At 37.1% G+C, this 19124-nt stretch overlaps 1 protein-coding gene across 7 annotated transcripts in view; it reads left to right on the top strand.

Moving 5' to 3' along the window:
- The window catches only part of sdk2b (sidekick cell adhesion molecule 2b), a 316027-nt gene that overhangs the window by 222464 nt on the left and 74439 nt on the right, over positions 1-19124 (top strand). For all 7 annotated transcript variants that reach the window (XM_051913942.1, XM_051913947.1, XM_051913946.1 and 4 more), the window contains exons 3-4: positions 12816-12922; positions 15521-15668. In XM_051913942.1, coding sequence (XP_051769902.1) covers positions 12816-12922; positions 15521-15668 — 255 coding nt within the window. The remainder of the gene's footprint in view (positions 1-12815; positions 12923-15520; positions 15669-19124) is intronic.

Below are 19124 nucleotides of genomic sequence, written 5' to 3'. Positions count from 1 at the left end.
AATTTATACACAAAATGTAGTGTCTCTTCTCATTATGCCTGGTTAGGACACCAGATTATGAAATCAAACACATCTAGAGGTCAAGGAGATAATTTAAGGTCAGTAACATTGATCAGAACCGAGACTTGGAACTGTAATACAATTGAAACCCAGTTGTCAGATGTTTGTACACACTTGTGTTTGTGTGGGATGTCTCCTGTGTCATTTGTGTCCTCCCCATGACATGTGAAGGCATGTGAAAGCAGGTGGGTCAGCAAAGCCGAATGGTAATTTGGCCATGAATGCTCTTCTATGCAAAGAGAGAGAGTGATGAATCGTCATTTAAAAGCATCCCAGCTCTCACAATGACCTTTCCTTTCCAAGCCCCCTGACACACAAGTGTGTGTTTGTGTGTGTGTGTGTGTGTGTGTGTGTGTGTGTGTGGTACACATTGAAGACTTTCCCAAATGAGCTCAATCAATTGTTGTCTGGCAGTAGTGTGGTCCTCTAATGCCAGCTCAGCTGACTCTGCTACTGTGGTGCTAATGACATCAGCCTGCCTGGGCATCCGATGAGCTCAGGCATATTCTGTGTCTGTTTAACACTTTAACACAGCTCAAGTGCTTTGTGGGATTAAATGCAGAATTTAAATGTGAATGTGTTATTTATTTTATTTTATTTTTTATTTTTATTTTTTTATTTTTTTTTTTGTGTTAAAATAATTTCTCCTACCCCAGCTTAAAAAGCAGATACAATAAAGTAGGTAATTTATAGATTGATTCTCCTGAAAAAGCTGTTTTCTTTCAGCATCCTGACCTTGGGTTTTGTCTATTTTTTGTCTAATTAACTGTTGATTATTAATGACAATAATTATTGATTGATGGCTGGTTAGTCGATTTGTCGATAGATTGGTTTATTTTTTTTTTTAATTATTATTATATTTTTAATAATTCAACCAATTACGTACACTACCATTCAAATGTTCAAAAAGAAATTAATACTTTTATTCAGAAAGGATGCATTCAACTGATAAAACATGATAGTAAAGACATTTATAATGTTACAAAAGACTTCAGTTAAATGCTGTTGTTTTGAATTCATCAAAGACTCCTGAAAAAAAATCTTTCGCAGTTTCCACGAAAATATTAAGCAGCACAGCCTTTTCCAACATTGTTAATAATAAGAAATATTAGAAAAAAGCATATTAGAATGATTTCTGAAGGATCATGTGACACTGAAGGCTGGAGTAATTACAGTTTAACATATAGAAAAAACAGTTATTTGTAATAATATTTCACATTACTGTGTGTTTTTGATCAAGTAAATTCAGCCTTGGTGAGCATGAGAAATAAAACATCTTAGCGACTCCAAACATTTGAGCGGTAGTGTAAAATAAGTAATTTATCTTATCTTATGAGTCAACCTTGTTTTTCAATGTTGTATATTACTTTGAAATTGAATTGAATTGAAATTTATTTGACAAGTTTTTATAAAAATTGTACAAAATAACAAGTATCCCATACACTTCACAAAACTGTCAAGGATAAAACACAATAAAGCCATTGGCTTATTTCCATTGCGGCCCTCGATGTTAATATAAAGAGTAGAGGCTATATACAGAAGTGACAGAGCAACAGTATCTCCTAATCCACTTACAATTTAAAAAAAAACCGTACAATTTAAACAAATGCAATCAGTTTTGACAATAAACACACCACAAAGCAAGCTAACTTACATCACCAAACAGCCATCTTTTTACCAATCTTTTAAAACTCCCAAAATCTTTTACTCCCTTTATTGACGCTGGTAATTTATTCCATTCAATAGCACTAGTATATGGAAAAGTATTTTTCCCTACCAAACTTTTACATTTGCATGGACAAATATTGAAATTTCTACCCCTAGTACCATAGGAAAGCTATTGTCTCACCATGTAAATTTATTTTCTAAATAGCTTGGAACTACATTATTAACAATTTTATGTGTCATACCCAATTAAAAAAAAAAAAAAAACACCCTTTCTTCCACAGTCAATAAACCCAACTCCTTAAATAATTCACTGTGCAAATGTGTTCGAGAATGCACTTTTAAAATTATTCTAACTAATTTATTTTGAGCCTTTTGAAATTTATCTTTCATACCTTGAGAACAACTACTATACCAAAAGGAGGTAGCATAATCAAAATGGGGTTGAATCAAGGCTCCTGACAACAACTTTAAGGACTGAACATCCAATAAATCAGCTTGCCTAGCTAAAAACCTAATTTTACCACATATTTTTATAAATACCTTTCTAGCCATAAAATCACCTGATAATTTATTATCTATTAAACAACCCAAATAATTTACTACATTTTTGCCTCTATTTCCGTATTATTGATCTTAATCAAAAGTATCATCCTTATTCAATTTCATTTTAGATGCAAAAAGAATGGCCTCAGTTTTACCTGCGTGTAGGGAAAGCTTATTATCTAAAAACCATTTGGACATCTCTTGTAGCTGAAAGTCATTGTTTCCTCTAAGACCCCCTTATCATGATGAAACACTAAAACTGCTGCATCATCAGCATAAAGAAAAAGTTCCTCTGAACATGCTGCTTTAAGGTCATTTATATATAAAAGAAAAAATAAAGGACCTAAAATACTCCCTTGAGGAACTCCACAATTAATAAATAAAGGACTAGACAATATACCCTTAATATCGACCCCCTGGCTCCTATCATCAAGGTAGGACTGAACCCACCTGAAAGATTTCTCAGGTGGGTTCATTGTTTTATATTACTTTGTGATATTGTGAAGAATTGATCAAAATTTGGGATGTTATACACTAATAGTCTTGCCTCTTCAATAACTCCTGCCACTTAAATCATAATACAAGGGCAGCCATAGGTTTGAATGTGCACAGAAGAGTATAATTTTCAGTTTTGGGAGAACTAAGTATTTAAAATAAATATTGTATCTATTTAACTGCTATTTCTGAAGGCCTTGGCTTGAATACTACTTTGATAGAAAGGCATAAAAAAGGAACCTAGCCTTTCACTTATCACCAGATAAATGTCTTGCAGATATGTTTTAAGGCCAATCTCTCTCCTTTTCGTTCTGTTATCCTTTGGTTTGGTTTGGTCTCCAGTTTTCACTCTATGGTTTTCGTTTCTCGTCTTGAAATCTCAGTAAACAAGTTCCTCTCACGGCTGACTCTCAGACCATATTTTCACATTAACAGGGACAATTTCACGCTGGATCTGCACAAATTAACTGGAGTTCAGTGCAATAATTTGGCTTGTCTGGAGGATGGCAGAGACGAGTTACCACTGAGGGTTCTCACAGAAATTCTGTGAAAGATTCTGTAATATATCGTCGTGCCTTACATTCCCATTGCCGCTTCTTGGTTTTGGTTTTTCACTCCATTTACACTTTCATCTACCTATAGAGATGCCAACCTAAATAAAAAAATAGGGGTGTAACAGTTGAAATTTCTTACAGTTCAGTTTTTATCACAATTCTGTAGTCAAGATTCAGAACAAGCTTCTTCCCGGGTTGGTGACATAACAAACCCCAAAATTTACATAAACCCTGCAACAAAGGGGGTGAGGCCATGTTGGCCTGCTTTAGAGAAGAGGAAGAGTTGTTGTAGTAGAGTGTTGTTATGCCATCATTTTACGCTGGACTGCTTCACAAATGAGGGTCAATTCAACGCTGGATTTGCACAAAAGATTAACATGACGGCACATGCTAGTCGATGAGCTGAATCAACTCCACAGCAACTACATAAATTTACCTAAATTTACTAACCATTCAGAAATGTCCAGTTGCATTCTAAAAGTTGCATTCTAACTTCTTCCTCAGTCTCTCCATCAGTGTCCGACTCCGGTTTGAACAACGTAAGGCTGAACACCTTTACTGACAATCGTCATTTTGGCTGCGTGAGATTCTCCATTGTTGTTGTTTTGAGCAACTGAAAGCGCGAGCTGTTAAAGCTCCGCCTTCTTCTGGAAAGGTGGCCGGGAGCAGCAGCTCATTTGCATTTAAAGGGACACACACAAAAACGGCGTGTTTTTGCTCACACCCAAATAAGGGCAAATTTGACAAGCTATAATAAATGATCTGTGGGGTATTTTGAGCTGAGACCTCACAGACACATTCTAGGGACACTAGAGACTTATATTACATCTTGTAAAAAGGGGCATAATAGGTCTCCTTTAACACCGTGAACAGCCGAAGTATTTTATTTATAAAAGAGCCACTTTTAAAGGCATTAAATGAATAGTTCACCCATTTACTCATCATTAACTCACCCTTGTGTTGTTCCAGACCTGTTTGACTGAACAATGCCTCATTGGTTACTACCCTTGCAAAAACATATAGTCGCCATATGACCATAGTGTTGAATATGTTAACTTTTAATCTAAATTCCCATCATTTCATAATTATTGATCATTTAAAATAGTTTAAAATCAATTGTGTTGAAGTCATTGACTCCTAGTCAAATAAACTGTGTACAGTTGTTCTCCAGTACTGAAATAAACAGAGCTTCACTAGTATTTCTTATATAAGCAAACAACCTTTTCTTATTTCAACATGCTTGCCATTAGTGTCACCATAACAGCAAGGACCGCTGTTGTTTGGTTACTGAAAGGCTGTGCCATTCATCAACTATATGCACTGATTATTCTATAGGCAGCAGATGTTATCAGTGCTTCCTGTAACAGCGTCTGCAGGCTGAGCCGATGTTGCGTTTCGCTCCCAGCAAATTGAATCACCTGCAGCGTAGGCCTGTACAAAAAAAGATCTGCTTTCTTCCTTTCATTCTTTTTGCCTGAAACCACGCAATGTCAAAGACAGCACTGGAGTGGAAAAAGAGTTCTGTTGTTTTCTTTTTTTCATGTAAACATTAGTGTGGTCTGTAGTGATGCTTTCTGGATGTCTGTGACCGGATACCAACACACTTACTGAGCTTTCAGTCCAGACAATGCTAATGGTTTCTTTTCCGCACCTGAAATATGAGACTTCCAACCAGCATTCTTTCAGTGTAACTGTGTGTGCGTGTCTGGTGGTATATCTGTGTATGCATGAGTGCATCCATAATCTGGTTTCCAGTAACCTCCCGATGGAATTGTTGCAGTCTGACCTTACAGAGATTGTTGGATATGTTCATAAGTATGCAATTCGTGCCAGGGTAGTGTGCCATTCAGAACTGAATTGAGAATGGGTTTTAAAATTCAACAGCTCAATTTGGACAGAATTTGGTTGGAAACTGAATACAGAATTGTAAGACTGCAACAGTGCCTGTCCACTTTCTCAGTGGCCTTGGATGAATGTAAAACTATTGCTTTAAAGATGTTGTTTATTGCAAAATATGCATATATTTATACAAATATTTAATTATTTTGAGAGCGTATGGAGATTGACATCATTTACAGTGCTTCATGGAAGTGGAGGGGCGCTAAAGAGTTCTTTTGGCATGATTTGCTTGTTTCGATTGTCTGATTGGTCCAGATTTTTTTTGCAAAATCATGAGTAATGTAGTTTTTTTTTTTTTTTTTTTTTTTACAACTTTGTAGCTTGTAGGTGTCTTTAGAATGTTTATAAGTTATCGTTACAAATCAATTCCCCTATGAAAAAGAGAAAAAATATATACATTGGCTATATACAGTAAACAATATTACTTTCCCACGAAATAATATATATATATATATATATATATATATATATATATTAATCTTTATTATGTTACATAAAATGAAAGCTAATATTGTGTTATTTACTGAATAAACTACAATTAGTTATATGGACCGTGGTAGAAAAAAACAACAACTTCACATTCTAGTTTGCAAATGATGATGATGAAGATAGAGTTCAAATATTAGAGAAAACTGTAATAATACAAAACAAAAGCAGAATTGCAAAGCTACATTACATAGCAGTATGCACAAAACATAAACAGCACCAGACAATGAACTAAAAGAACTGAAAGGGCTTAAATAGACAAGATAACAAACTGAATACAAACAGGTGTGATCTAATTAATGTAATAACCATGGTGACAAACTAGTGGCAGAAAACTAACAAGATAACTACGGGCACGTTTACACAACAACGATGTAAAAAAACGGGAACGTTTTTTCTTTGTATAGATGACAATGCTGTCAAGAGAATCCCCGTTCACAAGGATCTGCGAAAACGACTAAAAACGCTGTATCATGCTGCCAGGCTAATAGTTGGCGATGTCACTTTATAAAGAAAGAGCACTCACCTTTTACAGAGCACTTGCGCCAAATGCGCTTGCAGACTAAACACGTAATATGCATGTGCATGCCATCACCGTTTTCACAGATCCGTGTTTTTGTTGTTTACACAGAGATGATATCGGTATTGTTTTCAAAAACTTGCACTTTGAAACCCGTTTTCAAAGGTTTGTATTTTCAGGCCCCCAAGACACCGTTTTCGTGTAAATGAATGGCCAAAACGCATAAAACGTTTTCCGTTTTTAGTTGAAAATGGTGTTGTGTAAACAGCCCCTTAGACAGGCTAGGAACAGATGAGTGACAATGAAACCACACTGAATATAACTGTTACAGTATGACTGATTAATGCAGCATTTTTTGTTAATGATTAGTGAAAGTGGTAAGGCTGACTAGTGGCTACAACGGGCTAAAGGCGCACCGGGGTAAAAGGTGCATTTGACTTTATTCTCTTTTAAACCACTAGATGGCACAAAAATTCAGCTCAGCACTTTTCTTAACCACATTTGATGATGCACGTCACGTGGAAATTTGGCTGATCCTTTATGCGATCACGGACAGCAACGCAAAGTTGATTCTGCGCTAATTTGATCTAATGTTTAATGTTTTTTAAAATGTAGATTTATGTAGCAAATGAGAATTGATAAAATTGTCTATTTCTATTTTGAGACAAAGGTCTTGTTAATGATTTTCAGTTTTGTTCAAGGAAAATAAAGCAGCAGATTTTCAATAACGGAAGAATATGTAAAAGTATGGTATTTGGGGTAAAAGGCGCCCCTGCTGCTGGTGCGAAAGGCACAATAATTAACATGATAATAAACAGCCGACTGACTTTTCCATTTGTTGACATGACATGGATAGATTCAGATGGTAAATAATTTATCAAATTGGGTGTCCACCTTAGATATAATCACATATTTGTAATGAAAGCATCATATTTAAAAATATGATATTAATTACATCATATAATACAATATCATATTTATTTACTACTGTAACTACTGTAAAGCTTTATTAAATTATTATGGGATCTCAATGCTTTCAGAAGCTAATTTCTAATTATGCTGGTGAGCCTCGCCACCTCATTTATAATATTTTTAAACAAACAAACCACTTTTATGATTTATTTTCACAGAAAATCTGTTGCTCCGTCAATGTTCAATAAAACATATATATTTCTTTTGAAATCATACACTATGGGAGTAGTGAAAAGCATATTTTTCTTATTTTTAGTCCCGTTGTACCTTACTCAGATGATGAAGTACTTGAGCCTCAGTTATGCTGGTATACATTCAAGCCTTTTATTTCCCTACATATTGATGTCCTCTTGCAGTATCATTGATACCCTGATAAAAATGTATTTAATTCAATAAAGGCAGTCTAAGAATCTCAAGACTTGTAGAAATGCTGGCCAGTGATAGTCTTCAATTATTTAAGTTCTGATAGCGTTGTATAAGCATGTTTGTGAGCATAAATAAAATTCTGTGGGCAGGAGTCAGGCTATTGAACAAAACTAGTTCAATGCTCCAGTTCTTTGCATGGAAACTTTTTCTTTGACATCTTTGAGGTGTTGCTCCTGTGAATAGGTTAAAGTCACGGTGAGGCTGACCACCCCTTTATCCAACAGCGACGGGTTGCCAAGGCAACATCAGCACAGACGGGTGTCTGTTTGTCAGCCGTCTCAGTCAGGGGCGTTTGAACTTCATCTGCTACTTTTTGCTCCTGTGCTTTCTCACTCTATCTCGCTCTTTTCACTTCTGCGTTAAAGGAAGGCTAATTAAAGGGGACCTGACATTGCGCTCTGTTGGCTGGAACATCAATCAATCAATGTCTGAAGCCCCGGCCCCTACTGACTCTCTCAACCTGCTGCACAAGCTCACAGCTCTTTAAAGGTTAATTATATTCATTAGAGAAAGAAGGAACAGGAGAGAGGAAGATAGAGAGGAAGTCACCCTGAATATATGCCGCTTGTGGCGGGATTTTATTCTTCACGAAACTCTGCAAGGTTAAACTCAGAGCCACAGCACCATCTGTCAGAATACGGGTGCGTCCAGTTGGCTGATAGTGGCCAGGCAAGTGGACTTTACAGGGTGTTTGGCCATTTAAAGTGAGATTCTAAGTTGTAGGGAACAAGAGGACATCAATATATAACTTTACAGAGAGTGGAGAGGGAAATTAACCCACAAGTCATTGTATACTCAGTACATCATGAAGTGTGGATAAAATAAACACCATTCTAGCTTTTTATTCATCTTAATTCATCTCTGACTTCTGCACCTTTGTTAACAGGTATGAGGTGTTAATGAATTATATTGACTAAATGACCTCCAGCAGGCCACCCTCATGAAGTCTGTTTCTGATTGTTTGGTCAGAGACATTCACACCAGTGGCCTGCTGGAGGTCATTTTGTAGGGCTCTGGCAGTGCTCATCCTGTTCCTCCTTGCACAAAGGAGCAGATACCGGTCCTGCTGATGGGTTAAGGACCTTCTACGGCCCTGTCCAGCTCTCCTAGAGTAACTCCTGGAATCTCCTCCATGCTCTTGAGACTGTGCTTGGAGACACAGCAAACTTTCTGGCAATGGCACGCATTGATGTGTCATCCTAGAGGAGTTGGACTACCTGTGCAACCTCTGTAGGGTCCAGGTATCGCCTCATGCTACCAGCAGTGACACTGACTTTTACTGTATATTTATTTGATCAAATAAATGCACCCTTGGTGAGCATAAGAAACTTCTTTCAAAAACAAAAAAATTGCACCTACCCCAAACTTAAAGGTTTAGTTCACCCAAAAATGAAAATTCAGTCATTAATTACTCACCCTCATGTCGTTCCAAACCCGTAAGACCTTCGTTCATCTTCGGAAAATTAAGATCAGTGAATCAGTGGTTCGGAGTGTGTATCAAACTGCCAAAGTCACGCCCCCCCCCAGTGGTGAACCATTGAAATTTCAAAACACTTATGACGTAACGAAGCCTCGTTTACTGAAATCACGTGACTTTGGCAGTTTGATACACGCTCTGAACCACTGATTCGAAACAAAAGATTTGTGAAGCTTCATGAAGCAGTGTTTTGAAATCGCCCTTCACCTATATATTGTTGAATAAAGTCGTTTTTTTGTTTTTTTGGCGCACAAAAAGTATTCTCGTCGCTTCATAACATTAAGGTTGAACCACTGTAGTCACATGAACTGTTTTAAATTTTTAGTAGCTTACTGGGCATTAGAAAGTGTTAATTGTCTTGCTGGCAATGGAGGCCTCACTGAGCCATCGGATTTTATCAAAAATATCTTAATTTGTGTTCTGAAGCTGAACGAAGGTCTTATGGGTGTGGAACAACATGAGGGTGAGTAATTAATGACAGAATTTTCATGTTTGGGTGAACTAACCCTTTAACGGTAGTGTGTAAATATGTGAGTATTTGAAAGTATGATTTTAGGTATAATATTTGGGAGCAATTACCACTGTGTAGGACCCTGTTTATCAGAACACAGCCTCTCTTTATCTAGTAGAGTTTAGCTCATGTAACATGTAGAGCCTGCAATGTTTCAGGGCATGTAGGAAGCTTTGTCTCGCTATCACACTAAAAACTATACCCCCCACCAGCCCCCCAAACTTCCTAATTAGTCCATTAACGCTAATATACTTCACACAAGAAGCAATTTACTATGCCTGGCAGGATCTGCAACCCGCTAACCTCATCGCTAATATCGTTTGATATTTCATTATAGTCTGTTAATAACAGCTCTCTTCAACTCTTGCCTTCTAACAAGACACCCATCATTCAAGCCCCACCACTCTACCACTCTCACTTTCCAAACTCCAGCCGTTTTCTTCCACACCCACACAGTCACAGTCACCGTCTCTCACGGTTAGAGGTAGGTTAAACTACAGGTCTAGAGTCAGTGTGGTACCAGATAATAGCCAATAACAGCTCTTCTACTCTTGTGGACTGTAGTCGGCCTTTGAGAGTTTATATGGTGCTCGTTTTTCATAGTGAGTCAAATATGTGGTGCTCATTTATGTGTTGTGAGCTACTGATTTATTCAAAAGTTTGTTTATTTAAAAATGCCATTCATTTTGAAAGTTACTTGAGTATGCCTTTTTGTGATGACCATATTTTCTGAATTAAAGTTTCTCAATTAAAGTTCATTTGGTATGTTTTGAAAGGCATTAGGTAAAAATATAAGGATGAAGAGAAAAGTGTCATGAAAAGGCTGAAATTTATATGATCTTTTTTATTATAGTTTCATAAAAAAAAATAAAAAAAATCATCAGTGAAGCAGTTTTGTTAGTATTGATAATATTTCTAATGGTTAAAAACTCAAAATATTTGGGTCACAATATTTAAAAAATGTTTTAAAAATTATATGTTAAAATATTTTAACAAATATTTTATTTGTTTGATTTATTCTAAGTGTAAAATTATTTATTTTAATTATATTATATTATAACTCTATCAGTTCCTAAATTTTATCAAAAGACAGACCACCATATTTAGCTTTGCTAATTCTCCATTTATTGTTATATTTGGTCTGTCTCCTCCCCCTCTGGTGTACATTGGTTGTGTTGCTTCAATCAGAGTGTGTTATGGGTAAAAAACAGTTTACAATGGAAATGAAATTGTTTACTTCAAGACAAAATGACACTATATTGGAAATAAGAAGCTATTTCAGACAGCAGTAGTTTGAGTGACAGAAAATGTTGACGGCTTGACTGAATAACCACACAACTGACCTTCTAACAGCATCTGGCTAATCAATCACTGTCCACTTGTTGTCTTCCTGTTTGCATGTGTTTCTGTGTCCATCTCTCTATCATCCTCTTTTCTTTGTTTGTTGACTTTTTCTTGTTTCTTATTTTTCGCATTATGTTCTCTCTTTGCTCTCATTATCTTTCCTTCTCTCTCTCAGTCTCATTCTCTGTGTCTGGACAGATCTCTTTACTGTCTCTACTCCATTGTTTGTATTGATTGCCATCTGAGGTCAATGGCTTTTTAAAGCATCTAGATCGAAACACTGAGTGTCTTCCTCATCTGCTTCTCCCTTTCGCATTCTTTCCCTCTATCCTGCTCATTTCTGTGCAGTTTCATTCTTTTATCTCCCTCCATCATTGATCCGGGAGGTCGGAGAGCATTCCGGTCCAGTAATGTGTGGCCCATGGGCCTTCAGGTCATTTTAATTTGAGTTCAGGTCAGTCGGGCTGAGAGAAAATGTGGTTTGTCTGAATTAAAATGTCTGGAAGATGATCCGATTTCATCCACTTCACAATAAGAGGTGAATTAAAGTAATTAAGTTTTAGTTGGTGTATACAGAAGAGAAAAAAGAAATCTGCTATAGCGTTTTCATTCATCTCAACTGCAGCTGGAAGTATGAGATTTGAAATGTGCCATCTTTGCTTGTTTTACAACAGAACTTTTTGAGCCACTCACATAACTATATAGTTTGGGTGTCGGTTTGCTTTTGACACAAAAAAAAAAAGAGAAGAAAGAATAGTGTGTATATATATATATATAGAGAGAGAGAGAGAGAGAGAGAGAGAGAGAGAGAGAGATAGATATAAAGTCTATATATAGTCATATATATATATATATATATATATATATATATATATATATATATATAGTCTTCTTAAAGAGACAGTTCACCCAAAAATACAAAATTCTATCATCATTTACTCAGCCTTTCTTTCTTCTGCTGAACAACTGTTTGGTTACTGATATTCTTCAAAATATCTTCTTTTGTGTTCAGAAGAAGAAAGAAATTCATACAGGCTTGGAACAACTAGTGGGTGTGTAATTGATGACAGAATTTTATTTTTGGGTGAACTATCCCTTTAAGAGATATGATCCTATATACTTTAAAATGGCAGATATTTATTGTTCTGATCTTTATCAGTCAAACATGAGGAACTTTTTCTATCTCATGGCTGTTAATTCATCTGTTAATTCATGTGTGATTCAGTCTTTTACAAATGAACAACAGAAGCAAGTAATTAACAGTTCTGCGGTCTCAGTTGGTTTTCTGCCATATTGGCTATAATGAAAGTAACAAGGGTCTCGTGCAGAGGAACATAAAACTATTGGGACATGGTCTAATCATGTGCTATTTACTTACTCATAGGCCTCACTAAAACCTGGGGCAGCTTGTTTTACTTCCACATAGTCATTGTGTATGTTAGAGCGCCACCTACTGAGGAGAAGATGGTAATGAGAGCACATTTACATTCTGCACTGAAAAAGTAGAAGTCAAGGTCATCACAATGAGATGGGAATAAGGAAAAAATATTTTATAGCTGTATTTATATTCTCTCAGGTGTTCTTCCATAAAAGATAAGGAACATATGTTGAAATGAAAAGGAAACGCTCTCTGCCGTGCTTGTGCGAGCCTTACTGTTTTGACAGATTACAGAGATGTTTGCTTTGCGAAGGACGGCGTTGACAGAATGAATGAGAGTCATTTGTACATATAAAATATACATAAAACGCTTATGAATCACTTATGAAAGGCACTCTGACAGTTTGACATTATATTATGCTTGATTCATAGTCATTATTGTGGTTTTGGAGAGTAAACCAGCTGTGTTTTATCTCTCACAGGTATTTGATACCATCTCTGGACAGATCGCATGCTGGCTTCTATCGGTGTATTGTGAGGAACAGAGTCGGAGCGTTGTTACAGAGGAGAACCGAAGTACAAGTGGCATGTGAGTAACCATAGTAACTCTCCACCACTTTGGATTTGTATTTGTTGGTCCTTGCGTGTGTGATTTTTACCAGACGGTCAAATTGTGCCCCAGTGTGTGTGTGTGTGTGTGTGTGTGTGTGTGTGTGTGTGTGTGTGTGTGTGTGTTTCACAGGAACAGCAGCTGTTGGTGAGGTGACGTACCTGTGTTTCATTAAAATTTCCTATCCAATGCCACAGCTGTGCACTCTAACTTCCTCATTAGATTGATGAGGTTGTGCGGACCAATCGCTTCACTCTCTCAGAATTTAATTCATTCCTCCGTTTTATAATCTGTTTAGCATGAGGAACAGCTGTTGCGCTTGAACCGAGTGGTAAGTCTCTGGTGTTTCAATCCAGAGTCAAGTTTCACTGCCTACACTGTCCTCCCCGACTGTTTCTGGTGTGGTGAGAAATCGAGTTCCCTCAGAAATCGGGTCTCCTTTAGGACCCCAAGTGATCCCATTGGTTCAACTGACTTTTAACGGGTACTATTTTTAGCGCCTGATCATAATTCCTGCAAAATCATGATATGATTTATATCATTTAGAATGCATTATAATGACCATTAATGTCTTTTAAATTACATAGTTCTTATATTATATAACTGAAGCTATAGGTTGTGAAATCAAGCATTTCTCATTCTTACTGTTTTTTAATTAGTTTATGTACTAGCATAACATACATCTACCGGATTAGCCTGCTAGCTTAGCTTATATTATATTAGGTATGTTTTTGTTTTGTTTTTTGCTTCTAATATCTGTTTCCAGTTTGATTTATTATGCAATACATAGGCATTCATTTTATATTTCAAGCATGTTGTTTGTGCACTTAATGTAATAAACATCATACAATAATGAAATAGGCTATAATTAGTCAAGACATCACAATAACAACTTTTGATCAGGCATTACCGCCTGGGTCCTAAAGGGGGCGGGGCGGTTCGATTTCTCGTGACACCGGTTATTATTGAAGTTTGATTTTTCTCTCTCAAAGTATGTGAGTGAAGCAACTTCCTGTCTGTAATCACTTCACTCCTCGCTCGCTTTCTGCTCACTGATCCATGTTCACTCCATAGCAAAAAATGTTTCTTGAGCACCAGATCATATTAGAATGATTTCTGAAGGATCATGTGACACTGAAGTCTGGAGTAATGATGCTGAAAATTTAGCTTTATTTTATTTATTAAAATTACTATTTTTACTATATCTGTAGATCAAATAAATGCAGCCTTGGTGAGTTTAAGAGACAACTTTAACATCTTTTGAACATTTTTTGTTTACTCCAAATTTTATTATTTTATTATTAACACAAGCATCTTCATGTTGGAACTAACACATCTGTGAATCACCATGTGCTCACAGTTAGTGGCCCATGCTAAAAATCTCAAAATGGCCGACTGTTGTCAAATTAATCAGCCTGGCTGATGTATCGGTCCATCGCTTCTTATTATCGCCTTTTATTTCAGGATATGTGGAGGTGCTTCACTTCTGGTCAAGATGGAAGTACTTAGACCTTATTTGCTTTTCTCATTTCCCCTTTCAAGCACCTGTGTAATAATTGACATCCAATTACCTTTCGTTTCTTTTGAAGGATGAAGTGAGAGCAATCAAATACAGGAGTCAATACACAGGAAACGACATTGTGATATCAAAGGCAGGACATTGCCATGCTGGATATTATATTATTTTTTAAGTGGTTTTCCTTAATTAGCTTTTTTGATGAATAATGCTCTTGATATTAAGACGCTGCCTTTGATTTTTAAATCTCTTCCACACTGTGTAGCACGAAATGGCATCCGTTTCTAACTGTCTTTGCTAACAAAAGGAATAGTTCACCCAAAAGTGAAAGTTTTGTCATTTATTTACCCTCATGTCATTCCAACCATATTATTTTCCTTCATCCTCTAACATTCTGCCTTAGACCTCCGATATTACAGGGTTGGAATGACATCCGGGTGAGTAAATGATGATAAAATGTTCATTTTTGGGTGTACTTACCTTTTTTTTAAGAGTAAATGTTGCTCTACAAACCTTCTTTCCTAGTGATTGTAATTGAAGTTTAGTTTAGTTAGATACTCGTGTCCGTGTTAAAGCAACAAGGACGTTTATTCTGCTGAATCAGATAGGGGTGTAAATAAGAATGACTGCTGATTTAACGCATGGTGAATGTCCGTTCGGATGAGTCAGTTCTGGTCACTGTCATGGCCCATAGCTAGCTGGCACATATCATCCCCAGTCCGACGGCAGCCGCGACGATGTCTGGCGCTGTGTCAGAGCACGTCTGTCAAACGCTGCCCAACTGAAGCAGATGGTGAAAGACACTAGAAAACACTAGAAAATTCTGCTGTGTGTCTCTGGCAAAAGGACAAACATTAATAACACTGCAACTGTTTTTTATCCACTGATGTAGGCACTTGTACCAGAATTTAAAGTCCTGTTTGTATTTGTAGTGGTGTTATGAGTCAGTATGTAGACAGACGTTGAGTGCTAAATGCTAACATATGCACTGTATAACAGTTTAACACATGTATGTTGTGTAATTTGCTCACTCTTACCATTTGTTTTGTGTTTGTCTATAGATATGGGAAGTTTTGAGGAAGGGGAACGAGCTCAAGCCGTATCTCAAGGAGAAGGAGCTGTTATACCGGCGCCTCACATTCGCTGTTACCCTCAACCACAGGTTACCTGGTTCAGAGACGGACGCAAAATCCCTCCCAGCAGTCGAATGTAAGTTTCTGAATCAGTTGGGTTCCTTTTTCCTATTCTGTCTTTTTTTTTTTTTTTTCCGCAAGCAGTTTGATTGTACAAGATTGTTTTTGAGGGATCTTTGTAGCTATACATCTAGTCAGGAGATACGCACACTGTTATATTGCCTCCAGGTGTGTTTCTGAATGTGTGTATGAGCTTGTTTGTTTGTTGTCATATGCGCATTTATTGACTTGCTAGTTTGAGTGCTCTCAAAAACCTCTATGAGTTATGAGTCGTCAAAGGCTGAACATCTATCTATCTATCTATCTATCTATCTATCTATCTATCTATCTATCTATCTATCTATCTGTCTAGTGGCTTTGTAATATAATGTCAGTCAACACAATGAAATGTAGGGTCATTTAAGTTTTTTTAAATGAATTTTCACTTAATGAAAGGCCCTGATATATTCACAATGAAGTTCTTTTTTCATTTCATTACTGTAATGTGGGGTAAAAAGGGGTAAAATAAAGTTTAAAATACCTTTGTAGCAATATATTGTTACAAAACATCCCAACTCTGCTGAGAGTGACATTTAGATGAATATGTAGATATGTGCTGCACGCTTTCCTCTGAAAAACAAAACAAACACAGTGAGAAAACAGCAGTTAAAGGGATAGTTCACCCAAAAATGAAAATTATCCCATGATTTACACACCCTTAAGCCATCCTAGGTGGACATAACTTTCTTCTTTCAGACGAACACATTCTGAGTTATATTAAAAAAAATATCCTGGCAATTCTATAATGGTAGTGAATGAGGCGTTATATTTTGAAGCCCAAAAAAGTGCATCCATGAAGGTAGCTATATACCTTGAGGGTAAGTAAATAATGGGTGAGCTATCCCTTTAAGAAAGCATCTGATCATAGCGATGTGGATGTTTGCATGAGCTCTGCAGTTTGGCACTCCAGGAGAAGATTTCCTTGTCAAAAATGGCAGAACCTCAGGGCAAAACCTACAGTACCTATTACTTAATTGCCATGGACCAATGGTTGTTCGATGGTGTTTACCAGCTGGAGCAAACTTTTCTAGAAAGTTCACTTTGGCAAGCTGTTTCGAACTCCCGAAATGAACTCCAAACGAACTTTGTTTTGCCCTGATTTTGTTTGAAATTTGTTCTTTGAAGGGGACCTATAATGCCCCTTTTACAAGATGTAATGTAAGTCTCTGGTGTCCCCAGAATGTGTCTTTAAAGTTTTGGCTCAAAATACCCCACAGATCATTCATTATAGCTTGTCAAATTTGCCCCTATTTGGGTGTGAGCAAAAACACACCGTTTTTGTGTGTGTCCCTTTAAATGCAAATGAGCTGCTGTTCCCGCCCCCCTTTCCAGAAGAGGGCGGAGCTTTAACAGCTCACGCTTCGGTTGCTCAAAAACAACAAAGCTGGAGAATCTCACGCAGCCAAAATGACAATTGTCAGTAACGGTGTTCAGCCTTACATTGTTCAAACTGGAGTCGGACACTGATGGAGAGACTCAGGAAGAAGTTACAACTCTTAGAATGCAATCTGATGTTTCTGAATGGTTAGTGGATAAATTTATGTAGTTGATGTGGAGTGGAGCATGTACCATCATGTTAATCTTTTGTGCAAATCCAGCATTGAATTGACCCTCGTTTGTGAAGCAGTCCAGCGTAAAATGATGACATGACAACAACACTCTTCTACAGCAACTCTTCCTCTTCTCTAAAGCAGGCCTTTATATGGCCTTTATTGTATGTTCCTGGAGGCAGGGTTTATGTAAATTTTGGGGTTTGTGATGTCACCAACCCTGGAAGAAGCTCATTGTAGTCCCTACCAGCCATTTGTTGTAGTCCTTAAAAAGCGATTTCTGTAAAAGAAAATATCTCCCTTTGCATTGAACTTTGAGCGTCGTATTTTTGCAGATGTTGTTTATGTTCAAACAGCAACGTTACACACTAACTAAAGTTAAAAATGTGAACACATAATCAAGGATCCCTTTAAGTTTGCTTGAAGTATATCGGGTCCTTAACCCTTTAAACACCATTTCTAACTGGAATTGCAAAGCCTCTGAATGATGTGTCCAAGTATTGCTATTTTCTGTAATGTTTTTTCTGTCTTCCTCACACTCTCTCTGCCTTCCTATGCTCCTTCCTGCACTCTTATATGACTTACTCGCATATGAACGTCTGTTTCTAGCTCTTAGCCAAGGTTACCTCTTGCAAATGAGTGGGACTGATAACATTTATTCCAGGAAAATCGTTTAATTGAATTTTAATCAGGCCATTGGCACCTCCGTCGCAGTTTCAAAGACTCCGTGAAAAATGGAAATAAGCGTAACATTGACCGAGACGCCCATGGAGGACTGCTAGTCTGTCTGAGAGCGTCCTGTTGCTTCTGACTCCAACTGCACTAGATTGGTGAATTCTAATCTCTCGCTCTTTATTTTCGTCAGATTGTACTCATTTTGTGGCCCTCGTTTCGGTGAAAACTAGCTGTGCAGCCCAAGGGTCATGAAATGGAGAGTTTTCAGAAGCACAAAGCTTTCTCTCTTACCTCTCATCCACTCTGTGTCTCTTTTCCCTCTAATCATGCAATCACACGGCCCAGAAAAGAGCAGGATAATCAATGCCTGAGAGAGAGAGAGAGAGAGAGAGACACATTTCTCCATTTTCGCTCACAACGCTGCCTCCCTTCAGCCACTTTGAGATTCTAGTGCACAGGAGCGCTGCTGTGGATGATAAAATGACATTTTCCAGCACTTCGCTTTTGAGTCGCCTACAGTGCTAATTTGTGTTAACAGTGCTGTTGACATTTTGCCAAATTATGTTAAGTTTATGTTACATGGAAAGTATGAATTATAGAATAGCATTCTTGTTTTAAAAGACAACATGAAAGTATTTGCATTTAATGTGCCCACTGATTAAATCAGGGGAGGTTGAAATATCTTAGACTGTTATATTATTACAGCACTTGCATAGCAGCACTACTGTATATAGATAGACATTTTGGTTATGATTTGTTCCAAACTTCTAACTTTAAGTATTAATCATCTGTAGTTCATTTGGCCTGAATCACTTAAAGGGATAGTTCACCCAAAAATGAACATTTTGTTATCATTTTCTGTTGTCCCAAACCTGTATGACTGACTGTAAATGTTGTCAATTATAATTTCATGTTGTTTTTAAGCATGCACTTTCTTACTGAACCGTACATGAACTAAACTAATGTTTACATGGAGACGCAATTCACTAAAAATGATTTGATGCAGCTGATAGCATCGTTTTTATACCTGATTTACTAGAGGAATTATGCAAATCGGGTAACAGCAAACACTGAATTAAAAATTCTGCTTAATATAATTTGCACACCGTAATTCCCCATTTTGCAGGGCGTTTCAGAGTGCTAAGTTGTGAAAGATTTAACAGACTTCCACAATACTAGCATACTATGCTGGGAATGTACAGCATCAC

The sequence above is a fragment of the Ctenopharyngodon idella genome, chromosome 12, assembly GCF_019924925.1.
Source record: "Ctenopharyngodon idella isolate HZGC_01 chromosome 12, HZGC01, whole genome shotgun sequence".
NCBI lineage: Eukaryota > Metazoa > Chordata > Actinopteri > Cypriniformes > Xenocyprididae > Ctenopharyngodon > Ctenopharyngodon idella.
The sequence above is the reverse complement of the archived record's forward strand: the minus strand, read 5'-3'. Positions and strand labels throughout refer to the sequence as shown.